Source organism: Sycon ciliatum, chromosome 11 (assembly GCF_964019385.1).
Source record: "Sycon ciliatum chromosome 11, ocSycCili1.1, whole genome shotgun sequence".
Lineage (NCBI taxonomy): Eukaryota > Metazoa > Porifera > Calcarea > Leucosolenida > Sycettidae > Sycon > Sycon ciliatum.
The window spans coordinates 9,738,597-9,756,594 of NC_088653.1; the positions used below are offsets into that span (position 1 = coordinate 9,738,597).

General features: G+C 43.7%; 1 protein-coding gene and 1 long non-coding RNA gene across 2 annotated transcripts in view; one reads left to right on the top strand and one right to left on the bottom strand.

The window, feature by feature from the left end:
• LOC135826975 (uncharacterized) overlaps positions 1–7,701 on the top strand; it is a 122,772-nt gene extending 115,071 nt beyond the window's left edge. The window contains exons 16-18 of the mRNA XM_065339500.1: positions 605–681; positions 3,080–3,403; positions 6,061–7,701. Of these exons, the coding sequence (XP_065195572.1) occupies positions 605–681; positions 3,080–3,399 (397 nt within the window). The 3' untranslated portion in view covers positions 3,400–3,403; positions 6,061–7,701. The remainder of the gene's footprint in view (positions 1–604; positions 682–3,079; positions 3,404–6,060) is intronic.
• Positions 7,702–16,066: 8,365 nt separating this feature from the next.
• On the bottom strand, positions 16,067–17,654 carry LOC135827609 (uncharacterized). The gene is made up of 2 exons (XR_010555515.1): positions 17,351–17,654; positions 16,067–16,758 (listed from the first exon to the last, which is right to left on the bottom strand). It is a non-coding gene; the product is annotated as an uncharacterized LOC135827609 (long non-coding RNA).
• Positions 17,655–17,998: the final 344 nt, after the last annotated feature.

The window sequence follows — 17,998 nt, forward strand, 5'->3', positions numbered from 1 at the left end:
TGCGGTCAGGACTGCGCGCAGAAAAGTGTGGGAAGGGGAGCGTGGGCAAAAAATGTGCGGACAAGAGTGTGGGCAGGCGTTTGGGCGGTGGGAAGCGTGTGTTCAGGAATGCGCGCAGGAGTGCGGCCAGGAATGCGCGCAGGAGTGCAGCCAGGAATGTCGGCAACTATATGTGTGCGCATGTATGGATTTTCATGTGATCAACTGGTGAGTATATTGCATGTTTGTTCACTTTAAATGTGTGTGTACAGTAAAACCTGGTTTGAGTGACCTCTCGTTTTAACCACTACCTGATCTTAACGACCGTTTTTCCATGCACAGACAGTTCTACACAGAGAGTGTGGGACCTGGTTCTAAAGACCACCTGGTTTTAATGACCGCTTTTCCTTGCACCGTGTCATGGTCGCATAAACCAGGTTTTACTGTATGTGTGTGTGTGTGTATGTGTGTGTGTGTGTGTGTGTGTGTGTGTGTGTGTGTGTGTATGTGTGTGTATATATGTGTGTTTGTGTGTGTGTGTGTGTTTGTGTGTGTGTGTATGTGTGTATGTGTATGTTTGTGTGTATGTGTGTATATGTGTGTTTGTGTGTGTGTGTGTCTTCAGCCATGCCATGCGGTCAACAGACGAACGCATTGCAAACCTGCATGAGGAGGATGTAGCGGAGCTCTCTGTACAAACAGGTGCGTGATTCCTTTTAACATAGGACTTCTCCCTTTATTCTGCTCTCATCTATCTGCGCTCAACTGCCCTTCAATGTGTGTGCTGTTACTATTGTTGTCTTAGTCTGTCTGTATGCTATATACATAAGCAAAAATACATACCTTCTTGCTCTTTATACACTGGCTTATACTTGATTCCATATTCACCCTCATGCAATTGGCCATCTACATAAGTGGTGGAAATTGCTAGATATTCACCGCTTATATTCACCACTTTTCGATACGTACTGTAAAGAGAGCAGTACTCAGTGCTGAGCTTAACTTCAGTCAGTACACCAGAGCTGGCCAGTGTCGTAGAAAGGTTCTACGCTAACTTCCGTAAACAGGACTTTTCTGAGTACAAACGAAATTCCTTGCTTGCCACTGGGCGCTGAATCCGCATATGACCAGGTGCTGACAAGTTACTAGTATCAGCCAACAGTGAGCATCTTCACAGACGGAGCGTTCAAACAAGCAAACAAGGTTTTGGACGCTCAATATGTCGATGGATTTCGGATCAAGCGGCAAACAAGGAATTTCATTTGTACTCAGGAATATTTTGTTTATGGACGTTGGCGTAGAACTTTTCTAGGGCATACAAAAGCTCCGGCGCGATGCCTGAAAAGAAAATAAGGGAGGGCAGAATCGCTTGGATCGTGTCTGTGAAACTACTCCTGAATTGGCGTTATGCTCATGGATTCGTCAAATCTTCGCATCGAAACGGAAGATGATTGGCTCTCGTAAAGCACAAGCGTGTTCTCCAAGGTGATTGGCTCGAGCGTGTTCTCCAAGGTGATTGGCTCGAGCATGTTCTCCAAGGTGATTGGCTCGAGTGTGTTCTCCAAGGTGATTGGCTCGAGCATGTTCTCCAAGGTGATTGGCTCGAGCGTGTTCTCCAAGGTGATTGGCTCGAGCATGTTCTCCAAGGTGATTGGCTCGAGCGTGTTCTCCAAGGTGATTGGCTCGAGCATGTTCTCCAAGGTGATTGGCTCGAGCGTGTTCTCCAAGGTGATTGGCTCGAGCGTGTTCTCCAAGGTGATTGGCTCGAGCATGTTCTCCAAGGTGATTGGCTCGAGCATGTTCTCCAAGGTGATTGGCTCGAGCATGTTCTCCAAGGTGATTGGCTCGAGCGTGTTCTCCAAGGTGATTGGCTCGAGCGTGTTCTCCAAGGTGATTGGCTCGAGCGTGTTCTCCAAGGTGATTGGCTCGAGCGTGTTCTCCAAGGTCGTCGCCTCTCGTGCCACATGCACCAGTACATGCACCAGTACGTGTACACGATCTGTCCTAAAAAAAACTTGAACAAGATTCTGTCAAGAACACGTCGCTCTCCGATTCATGCAAGAATATGCCAGTCGGTAGTGAAGTAACAACGACTTACGTTAGTTCTGCGTACATGTGCATGTATGACCAACGTGACTCGTTTGTTGAGCTGTAGGGATGATAGGGTGAATATGGAGAGGTATAAGTCTATTAAAACAAACGGCGAGGAGACAATAATTTTATTACCCCAATCAATAAGACAAGCTGAATCGACATTAATGTACACTTTATTCATACAATGCGAAACGGTGGAGACAATAAAACGATGAAAATATGAAGAAATTGTGTAGAGAAAACAAGGATACACACAAGTTTTCGTGCAACACTCCTCAGGAATCGTCGTTGTACTAAAGAACACTGAAACAAAATGGAGCTATCATAGAAAATCTAAGTTAGAGAAATAACACTAAGAACAACAGCAGAGAAATTTACAAGTGTGAATTTTAACAATGAAAGCGAGAGCAAAACTGTATCATCTTGTCTTGAAATGTGCTTGAGAAAAGAAAAGCATTGCAAGCACCGTGAATGCAAATTCCGAGCCAGGTACCTAGGTGTAGAAGTATTGAAGCAATCTCGTTATTGTCAGGTATCTAGGTGTAGAAGTATTGCAGCAATCTCGTTATTGTCAGCTGTAAAAACTGTGGCTTCATTCATAGCAAAGTTAATCAGAGTGTTGTGGCAGCATGCATTATGAGGCGAATGCACAACTTAAAAACTTGATGGCGATAAGGACGCGTTCAACCGATAAAAAATGTCAAGAATAGTATTAGTAAGGCGGACGTTACGAAACAAAAAGAAGAGAATAATATGATGAATCTAAATGCAAAATTTCCTAATCATTTTTCATGACACACTCATCAGGGAAATCTATTATGTCCTCGTCGCTTATTTAATAAAATTGACGGGCTGGAAGAGTTTCTAAGGGTGTTTGATAATTTCTCATTACAGGCACTTTGTCTGGAGAACGTTTATACTGCCTTTGCTGCTTTGGCAGAAACAGCACCTGATCAGATTGTACATTGGCCTCAACAATATGGTCACGTTCTTTTCTGCTTTTCAGAGACGTTCTTGAAGAACCCATTCAAACATGCCATCTTCATTAATGATATCCACATCTGGCTGCAATCACTAGATGCTGCCAGCCTACGTGGCAAAGCGCAGAAGTACGGATTCTTTACGGATCTTGCTCGGATCGACAGGCTCGCGCTCACTGAGAGAAACCATGGTAACGAACCCCACAACCGTGAGCTGCTGGCTATCATCATGGCACAGGAACGTGATGGCTACATCAACCTGTGCAAGATGGTCAAGGAATTCGGACTGTACACAACGCGTCTTGAGCAGATGAACAGTTTGCTGACGGAGAGTGATCAAGTCTAACCAGGTCAGTGATCAGCACACTCCTATCTGATTACATCACCACTGCGGGTTGCCATGACAACTGCTTGAAAATTGTTTGGCTGCTTGAAGGCCCTCCCATACCCTGCAGCGCAGTGATAGCTTCCGCTTGATTGATGTAACACCTGTGTGTAGATCTACTGCACCTAATTTCCTAATTCCTAAGGGCTTGAACTAGTCTTTTCGGCTGGTTTCCTGAAAGTCCTTTGCACGAGAGTTTCCCTCAGGACTTGGTGGTTATTTTGATTAGCTCCTTTGCCCAGTCCTCTGTGAGCTTCAAAGTGTGTCCTCCGGATTGGTCTCATATTTTGGAGATGTCTACTTGAGGTGTAGTTTCTTCGTCAGCGTTTTGCTGGTGATAACTTTTCACTGGGCGCTGTACTGTGCGAGCACTGAAATTCAAGCTCGCGAAGCACTTTTCCAGCTTCTCTAAAACTCCCTGTGTTCAACCATTCTCGCCACCAGACAGCTGGAAGTAAGCAGAAACTGTATTTTCCTTCGCTCTGAAATGCGAACATCCCGACCTATTTTACGGACTGGAACAGAGGTTGCAGCGTTTTCTAGCGCGGACGGAAGTGTTTGTTGGCGCCAGCTCCAGTGAAAAAGACTCAAACGAACCGATCGCAACTTCTGTGATGGTTTGTGCTGCCATGTCGTCGGAAGCACTGCTCAATGGTTATGTTAGGATGGTGAATCGGTGGTTCCATGCCATACAGCACTGGCAGAACACCAAAATATCAACATATTATCAAGTGCGAAGAAAAGCGCAAATTTTAACTAGACGGACCAAGTATACACTGAAGTGTGTTTAGTGTATGTGTATGCGTGCGTGCGTGAGTGTGCTCTTGCGTGCGTGGTGTGTGTATGTGTGTGCATGTGTGTGTGTATGTGTGTATGTGTGTGTGTGTGTGTGTGTGTGTGTGTGTGTGTGTGTGTGTGTGTGTGTGTGTGTGTGCGTGTGCATGTGTGTGCGTGTGTTTGCACGTGTGTGCAAGTGTGTTTTGTTGTTATTGTCTTCGTCGTTGGTGTTGATGATGGTGATGGTGTCATTGCCACCATCACCAACCGTGTACTGAAGAACACCGCATATTCGGGAGCATTGTGGCCATTTCTGGCTGCTGTGAACGAGAGAGCTTGGAAGCTCAGGGCCCTACGCTATGCTTTTTGCCTTGATGACCTAGACAAATGAAGACATAACGTGGGATTGGAACCCGCACTATCGCCCTGCATGCATCCCCCGATACACTTCGCATACATGCTAATTCTTCCAAGTTGCTTCACGTTATGATGTTGCATTTGAAAGCCCTATTTGAATATGCATTGTGCATGTGGCCAGCCGTCTTTGATGGTACGGTACGGTACAGGTACGGGACAGGTACGGGACAGGGTAATACGACAACGTCTACCGCCTTGATGACCTAGGCAAAAAAGCATAGGGATGTTATAAATTCATACTCATTCCTCAAAGTTGCTTCACGTTATGACCTCGCGTTTGAAATCCCTATTTGAATATGTCGGCCAGCTGTATGTGGCCAGCTGTGTTTGATGTTACGGTACGGTACGGGATAGATACGGGATAGCGCTAGGCGTGACACAAACAAACAAACAAACAAACAAATATCAAATTAAAGCTGTGTGGACCCTGCCTAGCGCCAGACGCTACTGAAGTAGCGTCTTCTGCATAGCTACGGGAATAATTATAGTAGTGTGTGTGTGTGTGTGTGTGTGTGTGTGTGTGTGTGTGTGTGTGTGTGTGTGTGTGTGTGTGTGTATGTGTGTGCGTGTGTGTGTGTGTGTGTGCGTGTAAGCATTTGGAAGTTGGACTGGTTTCGGCTCCACAATCCAGTGTGTCCTTACTATAATATCTTTCGTGGCTGAGGTTGTTGGTATGTCTGTTGGCTCTGGGTTCCCAGTACTCAGTAGCCGAGGCTGGTTGGTAAATGGAAATTGGAGTTATCTAATAACTCCAATTTCACTTCAAGGTACCAGCGCATCTAGTGTCTGCTTCTATCAAAGCAGCGTGCTGTATATACTGGTTACCCCAGGAAGTGTAGGGTGTGCATAGGTAACTGTCTTTGCCGTTTTATGCCGATGTACTCTGTGTGGTGTAGACCAGGTGTGCATTGATGGTCGATTCACATGGCTTCGCCAGTTTTGTGGATTAGACAGTTATCTGGCGCAAGTCTTGATCTGTCTCATCCAGATCTTGTTCGCTATCGTTGCTATAATAGAAAATCTGTGGGTGCACGTCCAGTGCACGTGCTTCTCTTGCGACGGGCGTATACATGATACACGGGACATGGTGTGTGTGTGTGTGTGTGTGTGTGTGTGTGTGTGTGTGTGTGTACATGTATTTGTGTACACGTGTGTATAAATTATTATTTTTATTATTAGACACAATCTCATAGCATGTGACAAGCATAGCTAATGCAGGGAGAGAATCCCCTGAGACAAGGGCGTGTACATGTATTTGTGTACACGTGTGTGTGTGTGTGTGTGTGTGTGTGTGTGTGTGTGTGTGTGTGTGTGTGTGTGTGTGTGTGTGTGTGTGTGTGTGTGTGTGTGTGTGTGTACATGTATTTGTGTACGTGTGTGTGTATAAATGATGTGTACATCATGTATTTGTTTGTTTGTCACATACAGGTTACAGGTGTCTGCACTCTCCAACCAGGTCATCGTTGTCATGGTCACTGAGGCCAGAGTCGGAACAGTGTCTGATGTCTTCCATTATCAATCAGTAGTCATGCTGGCTAGAAATTGGCCATTGTGGCAATTTGTTGTTTACTCTTTCACTTGCATAATGTCCTGCATGTTTGTACAACAATCTTTCTCTTGTTTACCTCAGTATTACAGAGAATTATGGATTTTGCGTTTATGTTCACTGACATTTTCACTCGTCTTTTTCAAGTCTTTTTTATGAATGTATGTGTTTGTGAGTGTATGTGTATGTTGAATGTATGTGTGTGTGTGTGTGTGTGTGTGTGTGTGTTTGTTTGTATGTGCATGTGCACTTATTGCCGCCTACAAAATTTGCCTAGCTATTTTTGTAGCACGATGTGCTTGTGTGTAATGCCATTTCACTTGCTATTCTTCTTCGTCATCAATGATGTCCATGTGTGTATTTGCCCTGAAGTTCCCGTTCGGCTTGCTTTTAGTACTACAACGTAACAGAACACACTGTCATGGTTGTTTGCATGTTGAACAGTTCGACTTGTTTTTATCCATCATTTCTGATCACAACATGCTTTGTGCATTTCACTGCAGCTTCACTTGCTTGTCTCCATCATTACCTCATGGAAATATGTATGTGTGCGTGTGTGCATTGCGATGTCACTTTTTTTTTACTTTTTTTTTTACATGACACAATTATCATGTTTGTGAACTACAGCACTGCAGTTTCGCTTGTTATTTTTCTCATCACTAAAGCACAGAATTTGTTTGTGTAACTCGCAGTTTCCCTCTTTTTTACCCATCATTCCAGACCCCAGTGAGCTTTTTGTCATTGTTATTCCCTTGCTAGCCTACATCACTACCGACCTGCAATATGATTGCATGGGTGTGTGTGCAGTGATGTTTTCATTTGTTTTCTGTGACAGTTACACAACATGATGTGTTCGTGTACACTGCTGTTTCGCTTGTATCATTTTTCTTATCACTACAGCACAGAATACGTGTGTGGCTGGGTGTGTGGAATGATCATGCACTACCTTTATCCATGATGTGAGATCACAGTGTGGTCTTTGTGCAGCTCATCACTGTTTTCATTGCTATTTTCGTTGCTTTTTCACTGCCAGCTGTTTTCGTTGCATTTTCACTGCCAGCTGTCTTCGTTGCTTTCTTATTGCCAGCTGTTTTCGTTGCTTTTTTTGTTACTTTTCGCCTCTAGTATTCTACATGGTTGGAGTCGGCAATGTATTTTCATGCTCTGCTGTTTTCTGACTTTGTTTTCTGTATCAGTAAGGAACACACTTTGTCGCAACTGCACTTTACTTTGCATGCATTTTTATTACAGCACAGAATGTGTGTGTGTGTCTGCACTGATCTTGCACTTGTTTTCCTTATCATTGCACAACATGATGCGTTTACACTTTGCCAAGGTTTACACCATGTACCACTGCTGCAATTGCCTTGCCGGATCATTACGTCATTACGTCATTACGTCATTACGGTACACAACTTGTTGTACGGTGCACTGCACTTTCGCTATTTTCATCATCATTATTCGGAAGTCTTGTTTTTGTTATCCATACGGAGACCCGACCTTCACAGTGTGCCTGTGTGCTGTCTGCTGCTCAATGTGTTGTGCTGGATGCAATGTATGAGTGCGGTGAAGCATGTTACAGAGCTGTTTTCACCTGTGTGTGTACTGATGGTGACTATAGCTCAGCTAATTTTTATGTAAATCCGTTTTTTCATCGCTCTCAAATAGATCAGGGATATGCTGAAGGCTGACATTTCATAATGGCAAAATTGGTCTGTGGAGAAACGACGTGGGGACAGAGAGATGGCTGACTATATACTTCATGATAACAGGAATCAGAAATAGAGCATAATTGTTTAAAGATGACTGCATGTGTGAGAGAGTAGTTATCTACGAAGTGCCTGTTGTCCTGGTAACTAATCTCAGGTAACAAGGACTTATCCTTAAGGCCGTACTAACTATATGATGATTGTATTACATGTGTACTTAGGTGTTGCACTGCACCATGCATTTTACACACTACACAGTACAGTACATGTGTACTTAGGTGTTGCACTGCACCATGCATTTTACACACAACACAGTACAGTACATGTGTACTTAGGTGTTGCACTGCACCATGCATTTTACACACTACACAGTACAGTACATGTGCACTTAGGTGTTGCACTGCACCATGCATTTTACACACTACATAGTACAGTACATCCGTACTTAGGTGTTGCACTGCACCATGCATTTTACACACCACACAGTACAGTACATGTGTACTTAGGTGTTGCACTGCACCATGCATTTTAAACACTACACAGTACAGTACATGTGTACTTAGGTGTTGCACTGCACCATGCATTTTACACACTACACAGTACAGTACATGTGTACTTAGGTGTTGCACTGCATCATGCATTTTACACACTACAGAGTACAGTTTTGCACAGAAATAACTACTTGCCGTCATTCCATAGTATACATTAGTACATGATGACTGAGCAGTCGTGGCCAAAGAAATCCAATTGGCCAACCCACGTGACAAAAGCAATGCCAAGTCTCATGCGGCCGCTGCGGCCGTCAGATCAGTTTTAGGAACGTGCATGAAGTCATTGGAGTGCAAACGCTGAGCTACTTTTGACTTGCGGGTGTGATTCCTTTGGCCACGACTGAAGTACATGTTACGCTGGTGCATAGACCGATTCCGACAATGTAGGAAAGGAAGTGGCTTTCTTTTACATCACACCAAGCCCTACCAATGATGTATGACATATTTCAGAAGGTTAGCACGAGAGAGCGCCGGGAGATAGCTTATGGGATGGGTCCAGATAGTTTGGTGGTTCCCGTAGGGTGGAGACCAAGAGAGTAGCCAACAGATCGTCTCTATGTATGACTGAATGACACGATGTGTGTGACTAGGACCAGTTCCAGTACAGCAGGGTACACAACAGCAAGGATCCATCATCATTGAACAGTTATCACACTTGCTACATGCACTGACATCATCATTGAACAGTTATCACACTTGCTATGCACTGACATCATCATTGAACAGTTATCACACTTGCTACATGCACTGACATCATCATTGAACAGTTATCACACTTGCACTGACATCATCATTGAACAGTTATCAGACTTGCTACGCTACGTTATTCGCCCGTACAAGAGGCTTTGTACAACCATAATTGGCGGCCCTATGAGTGATAGGTATGCGGCTGGAGGTACAGATGTACTTCAAGTACATGTTCAAATAGAGTGATGCTTCGTAACTGGTCTAGAGCGGTAGGTTTGCGCCTCTTGCCGGATTTCAATGAGTGCAACTGTAGTGAGTGCTATTGAACTGTACAAGCGTTTAGCAGCTTACCAGGTCACCAAATGTCTTAGGTACCTGTCTTCAGTTTTGTGATCAGAAACTGCACGTTCCTACCGTCAAATCTCTTAAATCCTTTGAGAGAAATTTCGAATTGTCATGTATTCCCCCATTCTGTTCTTTTATTGTTGGTGTTCTGATTTGCACAAGTTTCCCTTCCTTTTCTTATTTTTCTTATTTTTGCCATGGCTGGCTATAATCGCCCTCACATCCTCCTTGATTGGCCTTGGCCACGAGTGTGTGCGCAATAATAATAAATATTAATATTACCCGCCCGTCACTATTAAATAGAAAAATAGAATTTTTTTATATTTTTCTTCCAAAACTCTACACAGCGCAAATTTCCTTACCACTTCCATGATTATAAACTGTAGATCGCCAGGTTAATGATATTCAGCATCACCTCAGTTACAAACATGAGTGTAGGTCGAACTGTCATGTTTCAAATATTTTCTTCACCCTTGCCACCCCCCCCCCCCCCCCCCCTCCCCCGCGCTCCTATACACATACACACTTACTTGTTCTTTTGTACTTGTTGCGCATTGCCAAACCTGGTCAAGTGGGTCTTTCCGGGAGAGCGGAGAGGGTCTTTAAAGGAATCTTGGAAAGATGACACAACTGGCTATTGAATTACGCAACAGCCGACACAACCTAAATTCGCCAATTCTCTGGGTGAACATGAAAATGATCCCATTATGAGCACACCAAACAAACACACACACACACACACACACACACACACACACACACAACAACATACACATATATACACCCACCCACAACCACACTCTCTCACACACACACACACACACACAAACACAAACACACAAACACACACATACAAACCACAAACAAACCACGCACATGCACACAAACAGAAGTGTATTGCTGTAAATAATTCGAACAGTAGAGGGCAGCGAAGAAATGGAAAAAGAGAGGATGAGCAGGAATAAAGAAATTATGACAGAAAATGGGCCTGATGTATGTAGAGGCGACGGTTTGAAATAGGACACAGGTTGCAAACCGGAACGGACTCAATATTCACTTTCTCTCTTGATATTTTGATTAGAAAACATATGTCACAGTGAGACTACGATGTGTTATACTCCTGGCCAAAATTTCATGGCTCTGCGATGACCAGAAGCGCCATACCAAGCAGGTGAGTTTTTGACGTGTTCCTTCCCACTGCGACTTGAGTTTTATGACTTTCGAAAAAATAATCAACTTCTTGTCGCAGGTAAACAGCGGCTTGCCTCTCGCCAATAAAACACATAGCAATCAAAACTAATGGAAGCACACACAAGGCTTATTGTTACTCTGTACTGGCCGTCGTGGAGCGATAGCAATTACCTAATTTCAGACCCAGAGTGAATTTGACGTGCACTCTAAAACGTGTCCGGTTTGGAGCCACCTCTGATTTGAACGTTTTTGAAGCGAAAAATTGGGCAACTTGGAGGCAATGGGTCAACACAAAGGAGTGGCTCATTTCGATTGACTTTGGCCCCAGAGCAAACTTCAACACGCCAGTTTCCTTCCACAAACATATTTCGAGTGAAAAATCAACGCTGATGATCGGTTTGGGTCTATACAAATTTGGCTGTCAAAGCGTCCCGGTATCGAACCGTCTACTCTACAGTGTGCTCATTCTTGTAGTTTCACTAATGAGCCATGACATTCAAAGAGCAGCCATTACCTATGGACAAGCCTCTTGTACGGGCAAAGCAAATGTGCTTACATAATTATTATAACAGAAAATCTCAATACCAAAAAAATGAACAAAACGTCAAGATTCTGAAGAAAGAAAAACTCAATCCAATACCTATTCTGTGAACAGAAATTCGGTGAACATGCTGTCGATGAACCTGTTTTATGGGAACCTGATTTTCGGCGATATGAACAGTCGCTAAATCTTACACTCTGTGAAATGTGTTTCGGTGAACCGTTGTTCTGTGAATGATTGTTCTGTGAACGCGCTTTTGGTGAACCGTTGGGATACCAAACCACAACAACAGTTCATAATACCCGGGTATTCGCAATGACTGTCCCCACTCAGAGTTTTCCCGTCTTGTCCATAGAAATGTCACTCGATGTAATGACTACCTAGAAATATCAGGACACGAAATGTCATGCGCCTCACTGTCCGGGTTACACGGTGGTCAGTGGCTGGTACAACCAGGAAAATAGGTTTGCGACATGCAAGACGTGTACAGTGACCACTGCATGACAAAAACACGCACTGTAACAGACTTAGTTTTACTTTCCTATACCTACTGTACAGGTAACCATGTAGTACTTGAAGTCTCGTGTAGCCTTGTACGGACATGATATCATAGATGCTGGGATCACCTTCTTTTATTTTGGTTTGTTTTCCCTCTTCCGACGCATTCCCTTTTTTCGTGCTGATGCTAGCACCACTGGTAGGTATAGTTCGTCCAGACGCACCAACACCACTATTCTGTAGTAACCATAATCTCATTGTTCTTTATAGTTCTTTTCACAATATTTGTTGCTGTGGGATATAGCTTGTGCACATTTCAGCTGCGCTCCCCTTGCCCTCATAGGTCCTAGCACAACATTGAACATTCCAAGCTGGAAGGCTGTTGGTGTGGGCAGCTACAAGTTAAGTGTCCAGCTGATGTCCTGTTGTCGGCGGGTTGTGGGGGGGGGGGGGGGCTGTCTGGCTTGTACACCGGATCTTTGGACCAAAGGGCTAAGCTACTACACCTCTGTCGGTTTCTGACGCCTTATCATTGGGCAAGGGTGTTCTCCTCTTGGTTTGTTTTGCTGACATGTCCAAAGGCCACTACAGACGTCGTGAGCACAATCCCATCCAAACTGCATATTTGAGGCCCTGGGAGTGATAGGAGTGCGGACGGACGAGTAAGGTTATGCACTCGTAACTATTCCAGGGCACTAGTTTTCCTCCTTCGGCCGGATTTTAGTCAACTGTCGTTAGCGCTGTAGAGATATGCAAGCGGTTAGCAGCTAAATAGGGTACAAAATGTCTCTATGGTACCCGTCTTCGGTTTCATGGATACCAACTGACCATTCCAGCAGTCAAATTCACAAATCTCAGTTACAAACATGAGTGTAGGTCCAACGTTCATGTTTCAAATATTTTCTTCACCCGAGCCAACCCCGACACTGGGTCTCATGGACATGCCTCATTGTTTGTGACGTATGGACAGTAGCTGGAGGAGTGCAAACCTATTAGTATACTCCAAGTCCAAGGCATGGGTGTGGGTGTGGGTGTGATGGTTAATGGCTGCTCTTTGTATGATAGTGCTCAATAGTGAAACTGCACCAATCATCACAGACAGGGTTGCTACAGGTCATCATTCTTCTAGTTTCACAGTTAATATGTGTAGCTAGAGTGACGGGAGGGGTGGGGGTGAGGGGGGGGGGGCAATATCGCTTCTAAACCGGATCAATTTACAAAAGGCTACAAGCACGAGTCGTTCAACCCTGCAGTACAACTGCATTTTACATCGATGCCGAGAACATGGAAACGTTCATGCTACTCTTTGGACAACGTCACCGTATGTCTGACTGGTGGTCGCTTAAGACAAGCTGAAGCCGTCACAACATTCGCAGCCAGTTCAACCAGCATGATTTGGATTGGGTAATGCCAAGGAACTGCAGCAGAAACTGGAAAACATTCTGAAATGTGAAAACGTTTAGAAAACACTAGCAAATCCAGCCCAAGCAAGTGTGGTCAGCCGAAGAGAGTAACGGTGGTAGTGGTGAAATCAACCAAGAAATCAAACACTACCGTCATAATACTTTTGTACAAGAATTGTCTTAATTATACTAAAATCAACCATGGTGGAGGTGATAGCAATCTTTAACAAATTAACAAAAAAAGAAACCTGTGAAATACGATATGAACACAATATGCATTTTCTGAATAGTAAAGGACAGAATGATGACAGTGATATACATGCATTGATGCAATTGTTGTCATGATCATGATTTGGGCAGCAGATGTGAGTGAGACTCCAACCTGGTATACCGGCCATAGTATGCACTGAGTTCTCTAGAAGTAGACTCCGTCGGATAGCTTGGATCATACTGTGGAGGGTTAGAATTAGCATAGCCATTAATGCGTAACGTGGGGCGAGGATCATCTATGTTATAGAAGGGATTGTCTGGAATATACAAGCATCCAACAGGCCACGTTGAATACCAGTTAACATCATAATCAGTGTGGTATAGACTATAGACAGAACGTAAACTGAATGCATGGTCGATTGGCAAGAAAACGTGAAAATGGGACAACGTGTTGGGAAGGAATCTGAGAAGTCGATTTTAATTTGAAACGCGAGAAACCTGTTCGACTTTGGTAATGGGCGCATAAATTCTCTAAAACTCGCTATCCCTAGGAAGAAAACGAGGCATATGTTCCGCTGCAGTAAACTTAAATCCAAAGCACTTGTCTTGTAATGACAGCAAAAATCTAAGTTAACCAGACCAGACCAGACACCACCAGTCAAGTTAAAAAATACGGTCTCACTTATTAGCTGAAAACCTTCCAGCCTGTATTGCATGCGTCTAATGTGAGGTAAAATTCCTAAATGTGCACGTCGCAGGCACTTGACTATGGATGTTTGGTACAGCTGACTGGGGTTGAGTTTCTTCATCGACCCTCCGGGAGCGTTAAGATGAAAAGACCTAGATAATCTCTCAGAACGATTATCACTGTGTCGGAATGTAGTCATCCAATGTAACATCTCCATGGTAACCGCTTCCATGCATTCCACCGGACAATGTTTCATTGCTATCGTTACGTCCAGTCTTGAACGGGATACATTATCATGGTTCAATGCACGTAGTACACTCCTGAACGTCTCATTAAACAGAACATCGGTCTGGAAATCTCGACACTTGAACGTCACTTCAACGAAAAGCTCAAATGGTTCACAATCACTGGGTACACAAATTTCCCAATCTACCGTTTGATCGGTTTTCTTGAAATGTTTACTGACCTGACAAGGACTGTAGATTAGCTCTATCTTCTTCACCATGTCTGCTGTTGACGGAATGAAACAGATCGGCTGGACGTCAGGTAACGACACTAGATTGCCGTTGGTGATGCTACACCTCGGCCTTTATTCTATCACAGGAATAGCAGCCAATTATCGTGTCCTAACTGCACGTCTTCGCTTGATCCTGGTTAACACAAACTGAGCGCTGTGCTCCCTGACACAAAAGTATTTCTATGTGTGGGAAACCTGACAGTTTACAGCTGTGGTTCTGTCAATAGCGCTAATCGACTCAGCCTGTGGCGATATTTGACGCCTGATCATTGCGTTGGGGGTGTCTTTTTTATTATAATATAGATCATGCTCCTAACAACATGATTTTAATACAAAGTTTACATACATACATACTTACTACACCAGTGCTGGCCGAAACCCAATCGAAGCCAAAGTACTTTTTTGGTGGCCTGTGAGTGATAGGAAAATGGCAAAATGTGTTTTGTTCGCCCGTGCAAGAGGCTTTGTACAAGCATAATTGGCGGCCTATGAGTGATAGGAATGCGGCTGCAGGTACAGATGTACATGTTCAAATGAAGTGATGCTTTGCAACTGGTCTAGAGCGGTAGGTTTGTACTTCTTGCCGGATTTCAATGAGTGCAACTGTAGTTAGTGCTATTTAGCTGTACAAGCGGCGTTCAGATTCACCAACACGACTACTCTGTAATACCCACATTCCCATTGCTCTCTATTCTACTTCTCACATTCTGTTATTGCCGTGGGGCATAGTTTGTGCACATTTTAGCTGCGGTCAATTACCCCTCCTAGCTCCTAGCACAACATTGAATCTTCCAAGCTGGTAGTATGTTGGTTTGGGCACTGAATATTTGTTAGAGCTACATGCAAGGTTTCCCTGTAATTGAATTTCTCAGTAGCCTGTCAGTGTTGTGCTAAGTTACCACGCTTTCTGTGTATTATCTTGTAACAGTATTGTACAGTAACTCATAACACGTGATCCATACGTCACGTGATCCATACGTCACGTGATCCATACGTCCAGTCTTCTGTTTACAGTTCCTTCTTTTTCTTTTTACTTTCCACTTCTTATTTTTTTTCTCTGCTCGCTGTGGTTGGCTAAGAAAACCCTGCAATCGCAGTGCAAAGTGTTCAGTGTCAGATCTTGCCATTTACGCAGCATAGTTTTGAATAAAACTGTTAAACTAAACGGTGTGGATGATTGATACTGGCCGGTCTCACCACGACAGAAGGTTTGCAACTTCCCTTACACTTTCTTGCAGTGATTGTGACCTGGTGACAATCTGTGATAATGCCTGCACTGTCTGGAGCTAATGCACTGTTCTCGGGAGAGGGGGAGTATCAATTGACAAGAAGACTAGAATTATGAGTCGTTAAAGCCCTGCAATACATGTACATCTTACATCGATGCAGAGGAAATGAAAGGTTCATGTTACACTTTGCACATCGTCACTATGTGCCTGACAGGTGGTATTCTAAGAGCATCTGAAACAGCCAAAACCTTCCCAGCCTGTTCAACCTGCATGGTTTGGATGGTGTAATGCCAGGGAACCTCAGCAGACATGGAAACCATTCTGAAATGCGAAAAAGGTTTTGAAGAATAGCAAATCAAACACAGGCAAGTGAGGTCGACCAAATAACTTAACGGTGATGGTTATGAAGTCAACGTAGAAATCACACTCAACTGGGATAATGCTTGTGTGCAGCAAAATTTTAAATTAAACTAAGATTAGCTGTTCAAGAAATCTGTGGAAGACAACATTAACACAATATTGGTTTTCTGAATAGAAAACATCAGATCAAAATGAAATGCATCCACTGATCTAGATGTTGGAATGTTCATGACTTGGGCAGCATATGCGAGTGAGACTCGCACGTGGTGCAACGTTCATATGGACTTGGTGCTCCTCTACTAGATACCATCGGGTAGATTGGATCACACCATAGATATTCCCAATGAGTATTGATACAAATGCATAATTTGCTGACAGAATCACCACTTTTATAGAACAGTATGTCTGGATTATACAATCTTCCAACAGGCCACGTTGATTTCCAGCCAAAATTCCGGTGGTCTGGAGATGCTATCCTCAAGAAACGGTCAGCTGGCAGGAATGCTTGAAAATAGGACAACGTGTTGAGAAGGTATTTGATGGCAAGTAAAACCACTGGTATGCAGACTTGACAGCAATCGATTTTGATTTCAAACATGTTCCACCTCCACTTTCGTGCTGGATTTGCAAAGTCTACCAAACTCCCTATTCCTAAAATAAAAATAAGGCATAGATTTCGCTGGTGTAAATTAAATTCCAAAGATCTTGTCTTGTGAGGACAGCAAAAATCTAATTTAATACCAAATTCATTTTGTCGATAATACGCGTCCTCAGTCATTAACTGAGAACCTTCTAGCGTGTACTGCATGTATGTGCATGTTTCTAAATTTACACGTCGCAGGTAATACAGCATGGATGTTTGGTACAGCTGACTGAGGGTGATGTTCTTCATAGACCTCCCGCGAATATTAAGATGATAGGACGGAGAGAGTTTCTCACAACCATCATCATTGCTTCCGAAAGTCTTCTGCAAGTGAAGTATCTCCAAAGTAACCGTTGCCATGCATTCTAGAGGACAATTTTTTATTGCTAACTTTAGACTGGGTACATGATCATGCGTCAATGCACGCAGTACACTTCTGAACATCACATTGAACGGAACATCTGTCTGGAAATCTCTACACTTGAACGTAATTTGAACGAAAAAATAAGGTAGTTGAAAAGGTGTCCCTAATGGTGTACACGGAGGGAAACAAATTTCCCAATCTACAGTTTGGCGTGTTTTCTGGTAATGGTTACTAACCTGACAAGGACTGTAAATTAGCGTCAGCTTCCTCTCCATGTCTTGTACTGGCGGAATGGAATAGATCGGCTGTTGATGTCAGGTATGGGACACCAGGTAACTGTTGTTGATCTTAATCCTCAGTCTTTGTTCTGGCGCGGGATTGGCAGCCAACGAACGTGTTCTAACTGCACGTCTTCGCTTAATCCTGGTATACACTAACTGAACGCTGTTCTCGCTGACACACAGGTATTTCTATGTGTCAAAAACCTGACACTCTACATCTGTGGTCCTGTCCACAGCGCTAATCAACTCCGCCTTTGGCGATCTCTGACGCTTGATAGTTGGGCTGGGCGTGTTGCCTTTTGATTGTTTTGATTGTTTTGCTGATTGCTCATAAAAACGAGATTTTCAAAGTCTACTACTGTTATGCGTGGCGAAATCGAATCCAAAGTGAATATTTGGTGCCTTGGGAGTGGTACGAATGCGATTGGACGTAGATATGTACAGGTGAAAGGATGCAATCATGACTGGCCCAGAGCGCTGGTTTAGCACCTTTGTCCGTATTTCAGTTAACATTACTGTAGTTTGCGCTATTGAGCTGTGCAAGCTTTTAGCAGCTTACCAGGTCACCAAATATCACAGGTAGCCGTGTTCGGTTTTCAGATC